Genomic DNA, 23,524 nt, shown 5'->3' with positions numbered 1-23,524 from the left:
TGTCCACATCTGGGCTTCCAGCATCTGCTATTGCTGTCTTGCCAGCTAACTGCATACTCTTCTGTGGATCCTGGTAGGTGGACTGTTTACAAATTTTTGCAAATGTAGCATGCCTTCTGTTAGATGATGAATATGCAAGTTGATTCATAACAGGGACATCAACCATCTAAATTAAGGCAGAAGACTGGACAAAATGGCCTTCAGATTTGTTTTCAGCACTCAAAATTTATTATTTTGAGAAAACTGTAAATGAGAAAACTGTAAGAACCACATTCTCTTTTTTCCTCATGAAACAAAATGAGGTGCTTTTTTTTCCTTTTTTTTTATAAATAATAAATTTTATTTTTATATTCCCCATACAATTGCTAACCCCCAATTCTGACCCCAATCCCTCCCCTCCCGCCCCCCACCCTCCAAAAAGTGTCTCTGGTTCATAGTTTTTTGTTGATTTTGATTTTCACTTTCTTATAGTTATTCATTTTCCTGGTCCCTTATTTAAGTTTTCTAGATTCCTGCTATGAGTGAGACCATCCCGTAAAATGAGGTGCTTTTAAAGCAAAGCAAAATACATCAACATTGGTACAGTCCACCATGTTCAATACTAACAAAATATTTGAATGTAAGTTACTGTGTTTAAAAATCTGTTTGGCATTTTAAAAGATGTCTCCTGTCTAAATCTCTGGCGTCAGCTTGAGGCATTTTGTGCAGAAACCTATTGTTTTAGCCACTTGGCTCAGGAATTAAATAAAATGAAATGGAGAGCACTTAAACAATAAAAACAAAAGCGGTCCAAAAATATCAGAGTTCTAACTTCCCTTTTCTGTGTCTGAAACCCTACTGCATTGTCTTGGTAAAAGAATCTCACAAAACTCCAAATAACCTATCCATGTGGAAACATGTCACAAGACTGTTAGATCAATAAATATATTGGTGTTCTCGAAATGAAAAGATTAGAATTGTGCTAATAGCAGGACACTGACTAAATACTGGATATGAAAGTCATTTTTCAATTATGTGACTGATAGCATAATTTGTGTCAAAACTGATGAGACTGTTAAGACATTACCTGTTTTTAAGTCAAGGAACAAGATTTGTTTTTATCATGGGCTTTCCAGAAAACAAACTTTTCTCTTTGTTAAAATTAACTATATTTAATATTATATAATGTATTTTCCTGCATTCTTGTGAAAATGATATGGTAAAATTTTTTTTTAAGATTTATTTTTCTTTTTATACAAGAACTGGGGTACAGGCCAGAGGCATGGGAGGGTGAGAGGATTCACCAGAGACAGAGTGGGGAGCAGAACAGGCAGATGACTGAAATACACTGCTGAGGGGAGCAGCCGGTGCGACAGGAGAGGTCTGCTGCGCCATGTGGTAATCTCCCTGGCCGGCCGGGAATCGAACCCCGCACTGCAGAGGCTGTGGATTGCTTCACGGCCCTGCGCTCTACCCGCTGTGCCACTGGGGAGGCCCTAAAATTTCTTTTTTGATGACAGAGTCATTGTGGGTAAGATTGTGATACCTCTTTGGGAAATTGTTATTGCACTACCTGGCCACAAACTGATGTTTTTTGTTTTGATTTTTTTTTTAATACCTCTACCCCTTCTAGGGCCTCCCCGGTGGCGCAGCGGTTGAGCGCTGGGTTGTGAAGCTGCCCGCAGCCTCTGCAACACCGGTTCGATCCCTGGCTGCTCCCCGGCCACCGGAGGAGGGTCCCACATGGCGCGCAGACCTCTCCTGCCGTCCACTGCTCCCCTCAGCAGTGTACTTCGTCAGTCTGCCTGCTCTGCTCCCCGCTCTGGCTCTGGTGAATTCTCTCTCACCTTCCCGCGCTTCTGACTGTACCCAATGGTTGTATAAAATAAATAAATAAATCTTTAAAAAAAAAAAAATACCTCTACCCCTTCTATCGATTATAACTATGACTTTCTTGTCTGGTCTATTTCTAGTAGGCTCCTCCCTTACTCCATAGTTTTTCTACGTATAACTTCTATAGACTGGGAAGCTAGATTACCAAGTTCAAACTCTATGTAAAATCTCTCTATCATGCATCTGCATGGCTCTTCATTCAGTAATTATATTAAAAAAATTGAATCCATCAAGAAATGAATGGATAAATAGGTGGTGTGTGTGTGTGTGTGTATTTAGCCATGTAGAAGAGGAAAATTCTGCATCTGAAACATGAATGGACTTTGAATGGGTATTCTACTAAGTGAAATAAGTCAGAAGAGAAAGACAAGTACTGTATGGTATTACTTATATGTAGAATCTAAAATAGCTGAACTCACAGAAACAGAGTAGAATGAAGGTTACCAGGGCCAGGTGGGTGCTGGAAATGGGGAAATGTTGGTAAAAGAATACAAACTTCCAGTTAGAAGGTGAGTATTTTTTAGGGATCTAATACACAGAATTATGTTTCTAATTTATAATAATGTGTTGTACTTGCAAATTGCTGAGAGTATGCATACTACAAAATAGAAATGTTCATTATGTGACATGATGGAGGTGTTAAGTAATGCTATGGTGGTAATTACATTGCAATATATAAATGCATCAAGTCAACAAATCACACTTTAAACTTACACAATATTCTATGTCAATTGTATCTCAACTAAACTGGGTGCCTACTTTTAAGTTTACCTTTGTTCCTCATTATTAGATAAATTATATGTTCAGTTAGGTGTCCTCTATATCAATACCAAGGGTATATTTTAAAACACAGACCATACATAAGAATATTCAAGCACCATTTGTTTAACTAGAGCCTATTACCCCATCATGCACACAAACTAAGAGAACTTATTAATAACAAGTATGCAATTTAACATCAGCATGAAGGATAATTTTGACAAGTTTCCTAGAGTTGTCTTTTCTACAAACATACTTATTTTTGAGTGAAAATAAGGTAGAAAAAACCCTGAACAAGAGCATTAAGAGAATTTTGTCAAGAAATTATAGAAAGGCCACCACTAGCTTGATTGACTGCCACTATTTTTTGGAAAAATATTCAAATGCCATTGGTTGGCACATATATACACTGTTGCCCTTGCCACTCCCAACTACTCAAACTGTTTCCCTGGGCCTGAAGACATACAAATTTGGAACTGTGTTCTGTCATATCTTGGTTATCCTGTGTTCTTGATCATCTATTAAGTGGGACTTCCTTTCTGTTCTACCTCTTACACAGAAATATTAGGAAATAAAATGATGAACTACATATGAAACAATAAAAACTTGAGAAGTCAGTGCAAAACTTTAAGAGATTGCTTAAATTGATCACAAATCTATAAACTTAAATTATTGACAATGAAGAGTAAGAACTGATTAAAAACATTCAAAAGAGGTAACTGACAATTCAATTCTAATTTTTTCTCTCTAAATTTTAATCAGATCCAATAGCAAAAAGGATCTCCTTATTTTTTGTCCCTTTGGTAGTTTTAAGAAATAATAAAATGACCAGGGGAAAAAATGTCAGAGCAAGAAATATAACATGAATAATCTTTCTGTCTCTCAATCGAAAGAGATGAAGTATGTGATGGGGGGAAATTAAGATATTTGTCTTGGAACAGGCCGTAAGTGAAAATACAATCTCTATATCAAACTCCTGTACTCAGAATTCATTTTTTATCTTTTTAAAGAAATAAAAAACCTACACAAGAAATAATCAGAGAATAGAAAAACTGTTTAGCACAACAGAATAATGTGTCCTATTATAGATTAACTACAAAACACACACACTTGGAATTAAATACAACGGTTGCTCTAAGAATTCAAACTTTCTTTTTAAAGTTTAGAGTGTCAAACTTGAACTTTCCTCCAATTCTTTACCTCCACGAAAATCTGACAAAAGCATTATTTGCTATGCTAAACAATTAGGAAATAAGTCAAACTTCCTTGGAGACTTTCAACAGTTATCAGCGTCAGTAATTATCAATTACCACCATCATACCTTACCGTAATATTTTTACTCCATGTCTAACATTTGTGTCTATTTTATCCCTTGCATTAGAGCTATGTAGATTAATAAAGCAGTTTCTACCTTAAGCGAGTTCACCTGAAAAACACAGTTTTAATACACACATGTATGATGTCTCACTGGGCTTGAAGGGGACATAATAGGAAAGTATTAGGTCTTACATGGGATTAAAAGGGTTTGTTCCATTGTAGGTGATGTTACCTTTGGTCACTTAAGCTGAGCTTTCACTATAAAAAAATACCTTGGTCTTTTTATGAGCCTGGTGGAGAGGATGAGTAGGAAGGTGCAGAATTTCTGGAGAAAGTGGGATCCAATCTTTATAAAGGCTGGTGAGGTGAGGTGATAATACCACCCAGAGTGGATAGAAAAGCCCAAGACAGACTAAAAGCTGGCTTAGAGGAACTTCCAGCTAGCCAAATTTGGGATATGATCTGAGCATCAAAAGAATAATAATTTCAATAAATTGAATATAAAATAAACTGTGAATCCACAGTGATATTCAAGTATAAGAGAAAAACAGAAAACTTCTTCACAGAAAAATGACAGCTAATAAATGGAATAAAAGGGTGGAATTAGAAAATCCTTATGATACAACTCCTATTAATAACTGATTCAGGCTAATCATCAATAGATGTTAACAATATTGGATCAAGGTTGAGAAAAGGATATTCACATGGCCTGAAAGAGGAAAAGTATCTTAAAATGGAGAAGGTATCACTTTTTTTTATATTAAGATTTATTTATTTATGCATATAAGAACTGGCCTCAGAGGTGTGGGGGGTGAGAGGATTCACCAGAGACAGAGTGGGGGAACAGTACAGGCAGATCTACTGAAATACACTGATGAGGGGAGCAGCAGGCGAGCCAGGAGAGGTCTGCTGTGCCATGTGGGTAGTTCCCTGGTCAGCTGGGGCTCAAACTTGCGCTACAGAGGCTGTGGATAGCTTCATAGTGCTGTGCTTAACCCCTTGTGCCACGAGGGAGGCCCGAAGGTATCACTTTCAATCAACGAGACAAAGTGACATGTTAACTGCCAATGTCATTCAAATGGGAAGTATATCATCAAGGCAATATTCTTTAATTTAAATCTAATCATGAAGGAGCACACAGACAAATCCAGAATGTGGAAAATTCTAGTCAAGTAAATAGTTTAGTACTCATCAAAAAGGTATCAGGAAAGATTAAAAAAAAAAAAAAAAGTAAAGTAGGAATTATTCCAGAGAAAAAGATGAAAGAAGGGAGACTAAACCCAAAGCATGAACTTTGAGTTCACAATAAAAACAAAACAAAGATTTAATGGATATTTTGGGAGCAGTTAGGGGTTATGAATTGTATATTAGGTATTACTGAATCAATGTTAAATTCTTGGGTATGATAATGGTATGGTGTTTATGTTTGTTTAAAAAAAGCCCTTGTTCTTAGAAGATTGTCGTGATTATATTTGGTGGTGAAGCACGATGATGCCTGAAATTTATTTTCACAGGGATTTCACAGCAAAAAAAACACCCCCAAAAGAAAAAAGATAAATACGCACATAGTGAAGAGAAAGGAAATTTCACAAAATGTAAACACTTTGTAAACTAGAGAAATGGATGTTCCTTGCATTGTTCCAACTTTTTGAGTTTTGAAATATTTCAAAAATAGTCAGGAAAAAGATATAAATTAATTTCTATATGGTAAACTGCTATAGTTGATGTAGATTAATATGCTAATTACTCACAAATTACTTAATACTTTTAAAAAACCCCACCATGAAATTCCTTCTCAACAAAGCTAACCAAATTAAAAAAGTGGATTAACACCCCCTCTGGTTAGTGTTGGCAACATAATTTCTGTCTACTTTTTTCTACAAAATCACCTTTTACTTACCTGTGAAATGAACAGCAAGTAATTATCGCAAAATACCTACAGTGTTTGAACATCTTATCAAAAACAATTTTAATATTGGAAAAGCTGCAATCCTTTGGTTTTAAAATAATTTATTTCATAGGTCTGTTTTAATTTCATGTCTCAGCGCATACATTATTTAACCAAGAGGTGGTGGACAGACTGTAAAAAGGGAGGAAACATTTAAGATAAGAAACCACCTTAATTCCATTAGAATCTGATCCTATCTTGTAAAGTCTTGCTAGGATAAATTTCTATCATACTTCTTTTTGTGCTTACAAAAACATTAACTTCTGAATTTCCAATGTTGTAAATAAAAATTTTTACAATTAAGTATGCATTCAAGTGACACACAAGGCAACCAAATAATTGTCATCAACATTAGCATAATGTGTATTTCCTGTCACTGCACTAACATTAAACTAAACTTCAAACCACAAAAACATTGTGAGTAACATTAAAAAGGCAAGCTGTAAGATACTCAAAGCTTATAAAGGACAAATTGCACATGGTTAAGATGGGACATCATTTGACAAGGGCTGGTGTTGTGCATATGGCTGCTTTTTTTTATAAGAAGGCCACCGGCAAACAGGGCAACAGTGTCGACCCCCAGCCAACCACATCACAATGCAATTCTGGTGGAACACATGACCACAAGGCAATCCCATCAGCAAACATCCATTTTCAAAATTCTCTAGGCAAACAACACATTCAGTACAGTGCAGCATATCAGCAGGCCAAGTTAACCAATCAGGTTCCATATCTTCATTAGTGTTATATGATCCATATGACCTCCCCTTCCTTTCATAAGGGCTGGTCTGACAATATTTATTGGCACAAGAACAAGCTGCAGCATCACAGTGACTTGCTCTTCCTGGAGAATTGTGAATTATGCTTTGCTTATCTTCAAATACTTCCTTCTCACTGCTAAAAGTGTCTGTGCTCTCGCTGTCTGAGTCATTTTCAACATCTTGAGAACCCTCTGACATTTCCTCTTCAGACTGGAGTCCAAGACATTTAAATCGCCACATTGGCAAGTTTTTAATATAATCAGTTGGTATCAGAGGGTGAAGCCAAAGGTCAGGAAAAGCTAATCGCTCCAAGAATAAATCAGGGTCTTCGTCCCAATCAGATTCTATAGGGAAGTTCTGAAAAGAAGCAATCGGGTGGAAAAGGTAGCTGGTGTACCAGTCCCACAGACTTGATAACCATTCTAAGTTATTTGCATTGACTTCATCGTTGTTGTTGCGCCGTCTCTTCTTCTCAAAGTAATCAATTAGTAAACCATGTCCAAGGTATGTACTGAGAAACAGGGCTGGGTGTGAAGAGTAAAACATCCAGTCTGCTCTTACCCATGAAGCCAGTGTGGTTGTATTGGAGTATCTCAACAATTTTAAGCTGTATTCATAAAAGCTATCTAAATAAGGGAGCTGTAAAAAGCCCAACACAGGTAGCCAGGAAATAATTAATAGAGAATTATATGTCCCTAAAGTGCTTATGAGAACCACAAATCGCTTTATGGTAGCTCCTTGTGTGATAAATAAGTCCATCCAAGCCATAAGATTAACTAAAACCAAACTCAAAACAAAAAGATCATTTACTTCAGGTTGTAAGGAGCGCAAAAATGAATCCATAGCTCGAAGAGAGATAAATTCGCCTGTGTGGTTTCCATATCTGTAAATTCCTTCAGGAGTTCTAAGTATGTAAGATGGCATGTTATATATACCAATATCTGTCATATAACTCTTGTTGTCCCAATTTTCCACATTAACAAAAATAAACTCAACTCGTCCAGTAAACTTTATACTTAGTGCAGAGAAGAAAGCTGGGGGTTGGTCAAGGTTTGCAAATAGGTATATTTTTACCCAATATTGATCACTTTTATTCCATTCTTGTTTCAAGTGTTCAACATTATAAATTGTTTTGATCCGAGAAGCTGCATGAGCAGTTATCCACTTAAAAATGTGCTCTACTTCAATCTTGCGTCCACTGTATTCTTTAAGCATGACTTTCCCTTTAGAAGTACTTGTTTGTGGAACAGACATTATGAGTGTAGATCGTACCCAGCCTCTTCTCCTGCAGTATCTGTAAGAGAGTTAACTGTAAGTAAACAGCTGGGCTGCTAGATGAGCTAGTTTGCACATCTTCTCTGTTACCCAAACAACTTGTCTTCCTGTGATAAAATTCTTTAGTCCCTTTCTCCCAAACCAAATAACCTCCAGATTATCAAAAGTAGTAATAATTCTTAGCAGTTATACAAGAGGAAAAGTATGCTTTCCTTCAGTATTTGTTTTTTATCTCCATTTTCCTTTTTCTTTCGTTTTAAAGAAAAGTGGACCTTGAAAAGCCTTTGAGTCGAGGGAACCAGCAAATACTTCAGTATCTTTTCTGTACCTATTACTATATTGATAAAATCCAAAAGATAGGAAAACAATTCCTTTCATATGGAATTTAAAATCTTATGAAGGAAATAAAACAGAATCATAAAATTATATATCCTATCACTAAGTAATATAAAAGAATTTCAAAGGGAATATCATTAGGTATCTGATGTGGTAAAGATTTTATGGAAGGTTTGGGAGCTGAACTAAGTCTTGAAGGATAGTCAGATGAGTGAAGACGAGAAAAGGAAATAGATTATCCTGCATGCTGTGTCCTTGATTTGAATGTAACTCCTTGAAGATGGGAATCAAGCCATACCAGTTCATTAACCCAAGCACAATTCCTGACACACACAAGCACTGTTACAAAGTTATCTGTACAAAAGCTAATTTAGAAGGGAGTAAGTCCGATAATTTGCTTCATTCTCTCATCTCTTTAATGAAGACCATGAAAAGCAGTATTTGATATAGAAGAAATAAAGAGAACGAGATAGAAGATTAAGAAGAGTCAATCCAAGAATGAAGCATATTATACATTTATATGACCAGATTAAGAGAAAGGAAAGTTTTGCCCTACTAGCATATGGTCTTATACTGATAATACAATTTACTTTGATCTCAGGAATATTGTGATATGATTTAAGGTAAGTGAAGACAACATGTTATGTCATAAAGACAAAATTAGTAATGACTCTAGAAACTATCTGGGTGGCTCAGAACTCGGACCATGACTCTGAGTTTCTTACTGAGTTAATTTAAGAAGATAGCTTAGGGCCTCCCCAGTGGCACAGCGGTTGAGCGCAGGGCTGCAAAGCTGCCTGCAGCCTCTGCAATGCCGGTTCGATCCCTGGCCACAGAGAGGGTCCCACATGGCGCGCAGACCTCTCCTGCGCCCACTGCTCCCCTCAGCAGTGTATTTCGTCGGTCTGCCTGTTCTGTTCCCTGCTCTGGCACTGGTGAATTCTCTCACCCTCCCGCATGTTTCTGACTGTACCCAGTGCCTGTATAAATAAAATAAATCTTAAAAAAAAAAAAAAAGAAGATAGCTTAAATTAAGAAGATAGCTTCCATAATATCAATGCTGCTTTAACTGAAATAGTTTTAGAATTATATATTCTTACAAAATATCTTCTATCTCTCAATATTGTATTTGTCTAGTATAAAATAATTCATTGACATGAATTCTAGTTTTATCCTTCCCTCCAAAAAGTACTCTGAGTTAAACTGCTGGATTGGGGAATGAGGGGAATTAGGGCCAGGCAAGCCAGGTAATTTGGGGGAAATAAGGTAAAATTGCTGCCATGGACAGACTCAGAAACTGCCGAGAGGTGGTGGCCCTAAGCATTCTTAGGAGAACTAAACAGGTAAGGAAACTGCACAATAAGAAGACTGGCATATCAGAATAGGGTGCCCCACACCAAAGAAAGAACTACAGTCAAAGTGGTAGTCAAAACTACAGTCAAATCTTACACTAGTTGGAAGATTTTCCAAATAAAAAGAAATATGAACATGGTAGTACTGAAACTGAAATAAGTAACACTGTACAAAAGTCTTTGTGATAAAACAGAAAATAAAGCAAAAGTTCTTTTTTAATAACAAAAAACTGCTACAAGAAAAAAGCAAAAAGTTGCTAAAAAATCTCTCTTTCATAATAAGAGGTGGGATATTTAAAAATGAAGATTTAGAGGAAAATAAATGGAGGTGGCTTATATGTATGTCTTCAACTCATAGCTAATATAGAATCAAAAAGAGCTTTTCAAAAAAAAGATACTAAAAATATCTACACAAATCCACTAGATTCAATTATGATACTTCTGATACACTGTTTTAGAAGATTATACTAAACAAAATCAAATACTACTAATTCCTTCAGTTTTCATGTTTAATAACTTCATTTTATGTTGTCTTTAATTCTTATGTTTTATTAGTTGTCTTTATCTTTTTATTAGTGTTATCTAACAACTTACATTAAACTGCAATATATAGATAGCACTTATATTTTTGTAAATTTGTTTTTACTTGTATTTTCTAATATATTTACAAGTTACAAGGATTGAAATACATTTAGTTCATTAATTTTTAAAAAATAATTTAATATTTTTTAATAAACAGTGATAGTAAATCTAGCTTAGTATCAACTGAAAAAAATCAAAATATTAGGACTATCACATTTGTTCTAGTATTGAAATCACAAGTGGTGGCGGGAAATCTTTTCCTTTTTTATAAAGATTCATTTATTCATGCATACAAGAACCGGGATACAGGCCAGATACGCAGGAGGGTGAGAGGATTCATCAGAGACAGAGTGGGGAACATAACAGGCAGATCTACTGAGATACACTGCTGAGGGTAGGAGCAGGTGAGACAGGAGAGGTCTGCCGTGCCATGTGGGAATCTCCCTGGCCAGCCAGGAATTGAACCTGCACTGCAGAGGCTGCAGACAGCTTCACAGTGCTGTGCTCAACCACCTGTGCCACCAGGGGAGGCCCAGGAAATCTTTCTTAGACTGTTTAGAAATGACAGAATCAGACCAAATTCAACTGTCTATGGCAAAGGACAGAAAGCACACAGAATCAGAAAGGGAAAAAAGATTTCAGAGAAATCAAAGTCAGGAACAGAATCAAGTATCTGCATATCATGTGCCAAACACTGTTAGTTTTCATTTAAACAAGTTTCTAAAATCACTCTTTATTTAAAGAAAATTCTGTTCAGCACTTAAATTCTACTTACTTGGGGTCACTGGAACAGTTAAAAGTGCCCGTACGTATTCCAAATCTTGACACCTTTTTCACCATTTTCTCCCAATGGATTTTACCTACCAGGGGACTTCTGTCATTTGCTATGACCTGTTCCCCAAAAAAGAAAAAAGAAAAAAAAAAAAAAAAACACCTTTAATTACCCAAAATGGAGTCAAACAAACCATTTATATGTATATGACTTTACTTGTTGAAAAAGATATTCTGCTCCTAGTTTTATTCACTATGTCATCATATTATCATCACAATTCTAATGTAATAGGAACAACTATTCAATTGGAAAAGACTTAAAACATTAAATAAAGGACATTAAATTCCCACCACCTGTGGCAGTTCCATACAGGGGAATCAAACCACATTTTTAAACTAGCCACCAGTTGGATTGTTCTCCAGAATTAAGTCATACAGGAAGAAAATGGCACTTGGAGTAACTTCTGTTCTGAAAAGGAAATATAAAGCAATAATCCCAATGACGCTTTCAGAAAATTATCACATGTGGGCTCAACAGTTCAAATTTCACTATTAAAAAGGGTAATTCTGGAAGGTCAAGCATATATTCTATTAATCTATGTTTCAACTAAATCACTACTACTAAATTCTAAGTAAATTCTATGGCTTTAAATTTAAAATAATAATAAATTTCTTTTTTTTAAGCATTAATATTTTTTCCCTTTATTCTCTAATCTTCCAGCTCTGAAGGCGTAATTTCAATAAAAATCTGAGATGTTCAGGAGGGGAGAGGGTAGGAGAATAGAGAACAGGGTGGTAGGAGAAGATGGTGGAGTGTGGTAGATGACTGTGGGCACTTTGGTGGTGGGAAACCTATGGTGACTACACCTGAAGGGAGAAATCCTATATTGTGAAAAAATTAACAAGGATTTTTTTTTTTTTTAATAGAGGCATGTTTTATTTATTTATTTATTTATTTGTTTGTTTGTTTGTTTGTTCTGTTTATACAAGCACTGGGTACAGTCAGAAGTGCGGGAGGGTGAGAGAATTCACCAGAGCCAGAGCGGGGAGCAGAGCAGGCAGAAGGACCAAAGTACACTGCTGAGGGGAGCAGCAGGCGGCAGGAGAGGTCTGCGCGCCATGTGGGACCCTCCTCCAGTGGCCGGGGAGCAGCTGGGGATCGAACCGGCGCCGCAGAGGCCACAGTCAGCATCGCAACCCAGCGCTCAACCACTGCAGCACCGGGGAGGCCCAACAAGGATTTTTTTTTTTTTGATGTGACCCTCGCCGGTGGCGGGGGAACGAACCGGCGTTGCAGAGGCTGCGGGCAGCTTCGCTGCCCAGCGCTCAACCGCTACACCACCAGGGGAGGCCCAACAAAGATGTTTTTTCAAAAACCAAAAAAAAAAAACCCCAAAACCCCACAGTAAAATAAATAAATTTACATATTACAAAAATCCACGCAAACAAAAATAACTATATTGAAACAAAGGAAAGCCAAAATGCCTAAAGTCTTCATGAAACCCATCTGTTTGATTTCTTTTAAGCCTAGGATATATACGCCAAGTTTATTTTCATGAAGGCTATATTACTAATGCTATTTAATGCAAAATTACAACACAATACTCTGGGGGATTCTAATCTTTCTGGGAGGAAGGGCCAGTTTCATGGTTCACAAAGCCTCCAGGAAGTAAATTCCCAGAAGGGTGGGTGAAATCATTTACCAGTGTCAATAGTCAAGTGGCTGGGAGAGGCCCCACATCTGTGGCCTCTCTGCTGGGAAGCCAAAACAAGTTCAAAAGGCAGCACAGAAGAGAGTACATAGTGGCAACAAGTGACTTAAAGTTGGCTTTATGTGACAACAGATGACAGTAACCCCTACATATATCATATAAACTGTCATATCAACACAGACATCCACACATATATAACATTGCTTAGATGCTTTTACACACATATGCACACACACAATTTAGGGCATCAAGCCAAAAGTTTTTATAGTGATTTTTAGTGAAAATAAATTGAGAGACACAAGTTATTCAGATGCTCAGATGGCTGAGGTAACCAGAAGAGGGCAATTTGAGGACATGGTCTAAGTAGGTGAAAGTTTGTTATGAGGAGGTTCACCCTGGTTACATTACCCTACAAATCACTAGCTTTCATATTTTTCCATGTTTGCAGGAGGGGAGAGGGAGTGCTTTATATATTTATAAAGTAAAAGTGCTTTACAAGTTCCACCTGAAAAATAAAGTATATCAAGCAAAACAGGCATTTCTTTTCTCCTACTCAAGCCAACTACTCAAGTAGTTTTCTCCTACTCAAGCCAACTACTCAAGTAGTTCTCTTAAATCAAATACAAGAAATCTTGAACTTATTTTTCATATTAGTTATAAGGATTAGGAAGTTCCTGTGCAATCCTATTATCATACTCCTACTCTGTATTTTTTTTTAAAGATTTATTTATTTATGCATACAAGATGGGGTACAGGCCAGACGTGTGTGGGGGTGGGGGTGAGAGGATTCATCAGAGACTGGGGAACAGAACAGGCAGACTGGCTGAAATACACTGCTGAGGGGAGCAGTGGGCGAGGCAGGAGAGATCTGCTGTGCCATATGGGCACCTCCCTGGCCGGGGATCGAACTTGTGCTGCAGTGGCTGCGGATAGCTTCATAGGTTGCACTTAACCTCTTGCGCCACCAGGGAGGCCTCTGTCTTCATTTTTAAAGAATTCCCTTTTCACTTTCCCATTGCCTAATCAGGGTTGCAAATAACCCAAGCATTTCAGGTCTGTGTTTATGATGACATTGCATCAAGAGATTCAAGAATTGGGCCTCCCCAGTGGCGCAGCGGTTGAGCGCTGGGTTGCGATGCTGCCCGCAGCCTCTGCAGCGCCGGTTCGATCCCCGGCTGCTCCCCGGCCACCGGAGGAGGGTCCCACATGGTGCGCAGACCTCTCCTGCCGCCCGCTGCTCCCCTCAGCAGTGTACTTTCGTCCTTCTGCCTGCTCTGCTCCCCGCTCTGGCTCTGGTGAATTCTCTCACCCTCCCGCGCTTCTGACTGTACCCAGTGCTTGTATAAATAAATAAATAAATATTTAAAAAAAAAAAAAAGAGATTCAAGAATAATCAATGTAAAGTATGGCCCTGTGTCTAGGGGTATCTTTCAGTAACAATGCTGATCACTGCACAGGTATTTTTCACACTTACAGCTCCAATACTAAGAAAAGGAGGAATCAGAAGGGGTTATTGCCAGGCAGCACTGGTTACAGTACAAACAGAAGCATACAAAGAGAGGTGGGAACATCCCAGAGGCAGGTACATGACAATGTTTAACCCCAGAAACTTATTTATTCACAAAGCTGTTCGAGCATCTGCTTTTGAAGAGTTTAATGTCCCTGACTGAGGCAGTCACACAGAAATGAAAAACTGCCTAGGCATTGTATAAAAAAATTTTATTTAACTCTATTTATACAAGTAGAAAGTGCGTTGTCCAATGTCCTATATAGTTGTATTATTCATCTGAAGGTTTATCATTTATTGAATTTGGAGGAGGTTGAATTAAACAATCATTAAAAATAGTATTTTCACAAAATAACTCAGCTGGCTGACTCACATGGCACAACAAAACAATCTAAGCCTATTACTACTGTGTCACACCAGCTCATATCCAGAAGTATGCACAACGCTTCTGCTGGTTTTCTTAAAAGTGGAGACATATTCCTTGGCAGTTCAGGAAGGAGGTTGTGTTCTCTGTTGGGAGTATTTTCAGAGACTACAAAAACACTGGGTTTCGGTAATACAGTCTGAGTTTCAAGTCTGGAACAGACTTCAAAACAGAGGCTAAAAGTGAAGCAATCTTTCCCAGGGTGTATGCCTCTCTAATTGGGATTCTTGAATTTGCTCACCATTATATTTCCTGCAGCTTAGCATAGAGCCTGGCTCATCTGGGTGCTCACTAAATATTTATGTTAAACTAAACTATTCTAGCTTTTTACAGGTTAGCAACTCATCTTGTTCTCATTACACATTTTCTCTAAGGACTCCAAGTTTTTTATTTCTATTATAATAAAATCCCCAGCAACCCATGATCTGGATTGTTTTCTGGACAAACATTAGCATAAACAGTACCTTGCAATTGCACATTGATATTCTTTTTTTTTTTTATTATTCTCTTTTTTTATTCTTTTTTTTAAAGATTGATTGATTGATTGATTGATTGACTGATTTATACAAGCACTGGGTACAGTCAGAAGCGCGGGAAGGTAAGAGAATTCGCCAGAGCGGGGAGCAGAGCAGGCAGAAGGACTGAAGTACACTGCTGAGGGGAGCAGCGGGCGGCAGGAGAGGTCTGCGCGCCATGTGGGACCCTCCTCTGGTGGCCGGGGAGCAGCCGGGGATCGGATGGAACAGGTGCTGCGGGCAGCTTCGCAACCCAGTGCTCAACCGCTGCGCCACCGGGGAGGCCCTGCACATTGATATTCTTGACCCCATCAGATATAAAGACTTCCAATTCAGGGTGTGTAAGATTGGGGGTTATGGGGGTGGGGAGGCAGAGATCTCCAATCCAGTATATATATATATATATATATTTTTTTTTTTAAAGATTTATTTATTTATGCATACAAGAGCTGGGGCACAGTTCAGAGATGTGGGGGGTGGAGGAGGATCCACCAGAGACAAAGTGGGGAACAGAACAGGCAGATCGACTGAAATACACTGCTGAGGGAGCAGAGGGCAAGACAGGAGAGCTCTGCCTCACCATGTGGGTTTCTCCCTGGCCAGCAGGGGATCAAACTCATGCTACAAAGGCTGTGGATTGCTTCAATAGTGCCGTGTTTAACCCCTTGCACCCCCATGGAGGCCCCCAATCCAGTATATTTAAACATATACTTTAAAAAAAAAACCAAAAAACTAAAAGCAAAACAACTGCAATTTGCCTACCTTCTACTTCACTGTCTAATAGAGTTCTTTAGGTTTTCTAAAAATGCTAGCACCATCACCAACCATCTAACTCAGCTGGGAAAGATAATCAGACTCTAAGACTTTTACTGGTCTACATATTTTAGAAAGCCAAATAATAAGTTGTCTTATGGCACAGATAGGTATCGTTGTTTTTAGTTCTTATTATAAATTAAATTGGCACACATTAGATTTCAATAAATATTTGTTAGATAATTGGATGGGTAAATGGATAAACTAGTGGTTTGTTTGTGAATGTTTCACAACTAGCTCTTCAGAAGAAAAAGGAAGTTCTGATTTTTATCACATACTGAAAGACAGAAGTTTAAGTAAGGGCAAAGCAAGAAAACTTAGAATGTTAGAAATAACTGTTAGGAAAAAAAGACTTCATTTCTTCCATGGATTTAATATTATTGGTAAAGGTGTCCCATAAGTGTTTGCTATCTTGAAAACTAAAATGAGCGCTTTTCACCTTGCATTAAAGAGAATATAGGATATACATAGGATATATATATATAGGAAAAGACTGATATGAAAAGGGATATTCTAATACTTTGTTTAACATGAGGATGATTCATGAGCACGATTACATCTTGAAACAATTAAGAGGAAAAAATAGGAAAATCATTGATATATATTATTCAGAAAATAAACTCATTGTAATTTTCAGAGAAAAAAAATCATAAAGCGTATGGGATGAATTAGGTAAATTACAGAAATTCATCTTTCCTTTTGTAGTGTCATTCTACACGTAGTCACCAAAAAAGATTACCAGTCTATTCCAGAAAAATAATTAACTAACCATGTGATAGAATAGCTATGTCATATGCCCACCTATTAAAATAAAAATAAATCCTTCAGTGACATGGTATATAAAATATGAGCTGCTAATTACTACATTTATGCCATTTAACTACATTTTCCCCTCAATAAATACAAAAGGAAACTATGATTCACTTGAATAAGGAAATGATATTAGAAAACAAGAAAGGAAAAGAAAGAACTTTGATATGCCTAAATATTTCTTACACAGGATACCTAAAATAAATTACCTAGGATCAATGCATCTTCACAAAATCAAAAAACAGGATAATAAAGAAAACTGAAGTTCAAATTTTAAGAACAAATAGAAAAGAATAATTCAAATTATTAAAAACTGAATTCTTAAAAGTTATCCTTTACAAGAGATTTGATAAATATTATCTGAGCTAAAGAAACAACCAGAATATTTTTCCTGTTTCTAGCAGATATTTTCAATTTTAAATACAACTAAAAAAACTACAAAAACCAACCTGGTCTTAACGTGCTAAATAGTGAGCTTAGCTGGTGAGTACACAGTGCTGAGGAAAGGGTTTTAATCTCAATCTTCTCAGTTGTCCTGCCAGAAATTGTTCTCCCAGCCCAGCCAGCCATTTCTCATATGTAAGCCACTGGCCCCAAGAAACACAAAATGGACAGCAGTGAACAGTACAAATTTTGAGGGTCACTGAAAAAATTAAGTGTGTGTTCTACTGTACATTTTCACACACAGAAAACCGTGTAAATACATTCTAGTTTTCTTAGGAGTGTTCAACTATAAATACTTACAAGGTTTTAAAAATATTTCCACAGAAAAATAATTTAGTGACTTCAATTTAGAATGCTAAAATTATCATTCATGATTTGTTCTTCATTTCATTCAAGTATCTTTCAAGAGAACTCTCTGTCACTCTGTCTCCTTAACCTGTTAATTTTTCTTGTTAGCACTTTCCCCTAACTGATATTATATGAAATATTTATTTATTTAGTATCTACCTCTCCCAACTGGAATGTGAGCTATCTGAGACAGCAAGGACTTAGCCTGGTATATGTTCCTGCTGTCTCTCTAGAGCCTGACACTCATATATATGCTGAATAAACTCTTAGATTTTGTCACATACGAAGGAATTAAATCCATGGTTATCTTTAATAGGACAACAAAAATAGTAAATGATTTATAAGTCAAGAATATATTGCTAACTAGTGAAATAGAATGTATAGGTAGTCTCTAGGGAGTACTCTATAGACCAAAGAATTTTGAGATTTTTGACATGGGTCTTCCAGGTTTGGAAGGTGTTCACCATCTTCACCATTCATCTCTATGGGATCATTCAACGTGGGGACAAACGTTTACACATAGAACATAGGGCAGTGGAACTGGCTATTTAACTCAATTCAGTAATAAAACAAAAATCATCGAAACTTGTAAGTCTTCCTCAAACTATCAGAAATGTCTGGGAAAAGAAATGAAATAATGGTTTACTTATAAATTAAAGATTTAAAGATCTACAATTTAATTTTCAATAATTAACATAGAAATAAACTAGAATTCGATGACTAACACATAGACTATACCTATAACCTCCAGGTTCTCTCTTGGTTGACTTTAGAAATTACTAAATTAGGTTATCTAGAGAGCAAAAAGGTCAAACAATAGGAGGAAGTCTGAAAGTAAAGGCCACAATGCAATCATCTGAAGAATGCTCAAATTAAAACTCTTTAGTGGATTATAGTATTATTCCAATATATGAGGCCTTTTGCAACAGAAAATCTATCTTACCATAATCATAGTGCAAATCAGTGACAGAAGCAGACCTGCAGCTAAGGTCTCTAAACTCATAGCACTTTCTATCACATTTTGCAAGCATGGTTCTCTGAAAGAACTATGAAGCAGCATCTATTTTTGATTCATATACCCTGAATTAAATTTTGTTAACCCCAGTGTGACATATTAAAAGCACTGCAAAAAGCTATCAGTGGGTCACAGATTTGCTGCTGGTTGAATATTACATGACCTTGGACAAGCTACTTTACCTCTTAGAGCCTCAAAAAGTGTCAATGTGATATGACTTTCAAGCTTTAGCCATTCTTAGACTACACTTACAAATTTAGCTGAATTCATGGTGTTAATTCACCTGATTTGTTACTTTAAGTGAATTTACATTTGAAAAATTGTAATAACTTAGCTCTGTCCTAAGCAATTATTTATGAAATCACATTTTCAACTGAAAAAATATTTTTCTAATTTACATTAAAATATAGATGATAATGTGCGCCTACTCATTTACCATGAATTGTACATAAACCACACTTTGGGAAACATAAATGATGATGTTAGTGCTCTTTGCAGGTCTAAAACCTAATGATGCTAATTAAATCTCCTACCGTAGGAGCTAGGGATTAAAATGATCATCTTACCAATGTCATGAGCAAATGAGGACCCCTACACTTCTCACAATAATTTTTCCACTATAGGCACAAAGTTGACTATTTCCCTAATAGAAGGATTCCTTTACTTCTACTTTAGTTTCTTCTTTAGATACAAAAGTTATTTAGATCACTGAATTAAAAACTTGAGTTAACAAAACTAAAACAGTGTTTCTTTATGACGATCTAGCAAGTAAAATGGATTTGCCTCTGTGGATTCTAAATAAAAACAGTCAACCCTATTTCTCTAACTAACTTACCCTGTCCCACTCTTAATTTTCATTTCCTTTGGTCTACAAAAATCTCTTTAAGAGGACATTGGAGGAGCCTTCCCGGTGGCGCAGCGGTTGAGCGCTGGGTTGCAAAGCTGCCCGCAGCCTGTGCAGTGCTGGTTCGATCCCCGGCTGCTCCCCGGCCACCGGAGGAGAGTCCCACATGGCACGCAGACCTCTCCTGCTGCCCACTGCTCCCCTCAGCAGTGTACTTCGATCCCTCTGCCTGCTCTGTTCCCCGCTCTGGCTCTGGTGAATTCTCTCACTCTCCTGTGCTTCTGACTGTACCCAGTGTTTGTATAAATAAATCTTTAAAAAAAAAAAAAAAAAAGAGGACATTGGAGCCTCCCTATGAGAAGTGAGTTATATCTATGAAACACGACTCAAGTATACAGCTGGTGAATACTATTTTGGAAAAAATAATTTCTTTTTAACACTGTTTCTGATACCTGAACCAGCCAGATGCCATCTTTTGTGTCTTCTACAAGCTCATAGAAGTGCATTTCACCACTGAAATTGGTACTAGAAACAGATTCAGATGCTTCTTCTTCCTTGAGTGCAGAATAGAGTTCACCCTCCATTAAGTCACCTAAAGAAAGTAAAAAAAGAACATAAGATTTCAAAATCCCATGTTCCAAACTCCAATGATAAATTCCATTTTACGCTGTTTATAAGACAGTATACATCATTGCACTTTTTTGAAAAGAATAGTAGAGCCTGGATATACCAAATAAAGATTTCTATATCAGTAAATATGTAATAAGAAGCTACAATGAGTCAAGCAAAAGTTAACAAAACAGAACAATCCATTTCTTCTTAGAACTAGTCTATTGGAGTCATCACATATTTATTAGGAAATTGTTGCATTTGTACCAGTTCAGAAAGCAATCACAATATTGTTTTATATTGTGCGTAGCATTTCCAGGATTCAGACAATTTTTTTTTTTTAAAGATTTATTTATTTATACAAGCACTGGGTACAGTCAGAAGCACGGGAGGGTGAGAAAATTCACCAGAACCAGAGCGGGAAGCAGAGCAGGCAGAAGGACCGAAGTACACTGCTGAGGGGAGCAGCGGGCGGCAGGAGAGTCTGCACGCCATGTGGGACCCTCCTCCGGTGGGTGGGGGAGCAGCCGGGGATCGAACCAGCGCTGCAGAGGCTGCGGGCAGCTTCACAACCCAGCGCTCAACCGCTGCGCCACTGGGGAGGCCCAGGATTCAGACAATTTTTAAACAGTATGATTTATATAATGACATAAGATTTAGAAATAGATGCACAGAATTTGCCCCATCGCCACCTGCTTAAAATAGTAACGGTGCTTATATGACTTGGACAAAAGATTACCTCTAGGAACAAATTCCATATTCATGAGCAAATTTACAGTACAAATTTAGAGCTCATATCATCAAATAAAGTTTAAAAGAAACACTGTCAAATTATTTCAACTTTTGCTTTACATGTTAAACAATGAGAACAAACTAGATCTGACAGTAACAAAACGAGTCATAAGGAATACTTGAATTTTAAAGTTAAATTGCTATGCCAAGACCCTACTACAAAATGTGTGATCTGAATCATACTTTTTGTGAGTCCTGTATATTCTTTAGATGATATGTGGGCTTCTTGTATGCTAAAAGAGACAACTATTTTTAAGCCCAAAGGAAAGCCACACCAAATAAAAATCAAAAGGAAAAAAAATGTGTTATTAAACATTTTACCAACAAAAATGGTTTGGCTTTGGCAGTTAAGACCATTCTCATTTCTAAACCCAGAGAGCTTATTTAGTAGAGGTCTTTTACTTTAATTACTTCATTCTCCCCACCCTGTGGTTGAAAGAGAAGTCACCATAAACCAGTAAGAGGCAAAAATAATACGCAATTTTATATTTCTCAAAAGAAGTCTCATGTTAACAGAGAGGGTTCCTAACCTAGCAGTGAGATGTGAATTTGATAATCCTTAACCTATAAAGATGTGGATGTTAAAGTTCTTTGGAGTTAGTATTCTTATCACACTACCTACCTGGTATATTTTAAATATTTTAAACGAGCTGATATACTTGAAACAACAACAAAAAGATAACCATCAGTTTCAATTGCTTCCTACAGAAATCCCCAAACATCTTTCTTAAATTAAAATACATATTCCTTCCAGGAAGACTACCTTAAAAAAAAAAAAAATGGATAAACTTTGTACTGGGTTGGGGGGTGGTTAATCACATCTCTCATCTAGTACTTCCTCCAAACCAACAGTTATTGAAAATGCATTCTTAAAGTTGGTAAAGATTCTACAGCACTATTTCAATTCTATTTTTTCGACCCATTTACGTTGATGCAGCAGTGCCTGTGACCCAGAAGGGAAAAAAAAGTTTTCATCAGGTTTTTTTTTTTTAATCCTGAGAGAAACAGCCAAAGCAGGCAATCACTTAAAATTTTCACCAAACTTAGAAAAGCTCAAATTGTACAGTGTACACTTCATCTATATCTAAACTCATTAGTTAGGCCTAACAGTATTTCAGTATTTTTCCTTCTGGGTAACTAGCATAACAATAGTTTCAACAGACAATGTTTTGGGGTTCTTCTTATATCCGTATTAATATAAACTAACAAATAATACTTTTTAAGTGGCTGACATTCCTAAATTTTGAGGAAAGAACACTCAACTTGGTAAACAATGCTAAGAAGCTGTACTATAGACTTATTTTAACATGACCTTAAAAAGACACACCAAAACCCCTACAACTAATTCTGACCCCCTTCTCAAAACTGGGATTCACTTCTTTGTGGAGTGGGGGGATAGAAAACCTGGGCAGCTCTCCTAGTAGTCTGCTTCATCTTCCCAGGTAATCTCGGTACCAGAAAGTAAGTCTGGGTCGCCCCATCCATCAGATACTCGCCTGACTTTTCCACCAGTTCCCGGACGTCCTTCTTTTCGGGCAGCCCCGAATATCCCAGACCCCGGCACTCCAGAATGGTTTTCAGCTTCTTGAAGCTCAGCGCAACCGGATCCACCAGCTGGGTGGCAAAGATGCCAGTTTCATACCACACAATGGCCTCAAAGAACCTGGCCAGGACGAACAGGACCAGAAAATAGAGGAGCAAGAAAAAGAGCTTCAGCCACATCTTCCCCCGCGTTCTCGCTCTCTCCAGAGAGCTCAGAAGACGAAAACGTGGAGGGCAGAGAGGGAGCGTTCACGCCAGGCTGGGCTCCGGCTCGGCGTGGCCGGGCGCGCCGCCGTCCCTGCGGGTCCTCCCCGGCCCGGAGGCAGGTGGATCTGGGTGTCGGAGCGGGGAGCAGGGACAGACCAGGAGGGGCAGAGGCGCAGAGCCTCGCGCGGGCCTTTCAGTCCAGAGGAGCGGAAAACACGGGCGAAAGCTAAAAACAAAAACCAACCAAACAAAAACACCACAAAAAAAAAAAACCCGTCAATGAAACACCGACAGGAGCGGCGTGCGGGGAGCGCCGCGGGAGGGAGCAAACGGGGGCCGCCTCCCAGAACGGGGGCCCCTGGCCGAGGTGGCTGGTCGGCCTTCCAGCCCCGGAATCTCCAGGGAGGCCCCCAAATAAAACAAAATAAAATCAATTCGGATCCACAAAGGAAGGTCCGGGCTGCAGTCCCGGGCGGAGAAGCGCCGGGCCTGGGAGGCGGCTGAGGCGGCGGCCGGGCTCCCGCGGCGGCGGGTCAGGAGGGCGCGGCGCTCGGCCCGGCCAGGCCCCGGGCCCAGCGCGGGGAGGAGCGGCCGCCGCAGCGCGGTGCCCGGCTCGCAGGCCCCAGGCCCCAGCGGCCGCCCAGGCTCCGCGAGAAGCGCTGCGGCCGCTCCAGATTCGCTCGGGCCGGCGGGCGGTGCCTCTCGGGCGGGCGGGAACCGCGGCCCGGCTCCGGAGGGGGCGTCGCGGGCTCTGCAGAGGGAAGTGGGACGCGCCGCGCGACGGTCCCGAAGGGAAAAAACAAAAATAGGCCCGAAGTGCTGCCCGCGGCGGCTTCCCGGCTGCCTCCGGGCCGCGCGACGCCCGCCCCGCTCGGATGGGCCGCGCGGGCTACGCCGCCGTCTCCGACGCCCCCGCCGCCTCGAGAGGCCGCGGCCGTCGCCTCCGAAGCGGATCAGCTGCGGCCCGGC

At 38.7% G+C, this 23,524-nt stretch overlaps 1 protein-coding gene across 1 annotated transcript; it reads right to left on the bottom strand.

Annotated features, from left to right (window-relative positions):
- Positions 1-6,378: 6,378 nt before the first annotated feature.
- RNF103 (ring finger protein 103) lies at positions 6,379-22,528 on the bottom strand (the record flags this gene model as incomplete). Its single annotated transcript, XM_084234544.1, has 4 exons — positions 6,379-7,951; positions 10,978-11,093; positions 19,858-19,997; positions 22,303-22,528. The coding sequence occupies 4 exons, from the start codon at positions 22,526-22,528 to the stop codon at positions 6,379-6,381; spliced, it is 2,055 nt and encodes a 684-aa protein (XP_084090670.1).
- Positions 22,529-23,524: the final 996 nt, after the last annotated feature.

Source organism: Talpa europaea (genome assembly GCF_964194135.1).
Source record: "Talpa europaea genome assembly, chromosome: 6".
Classification (NCBI taxonomy): Eukaryota; Metazoa; Chordata; class Mammalia; order Eulipotyphla; family Talpidae; genus Talpa; species Talpa europaea.
This window is presented reverse-complemented; position numbering and strand designations above follow the sequence as displayed.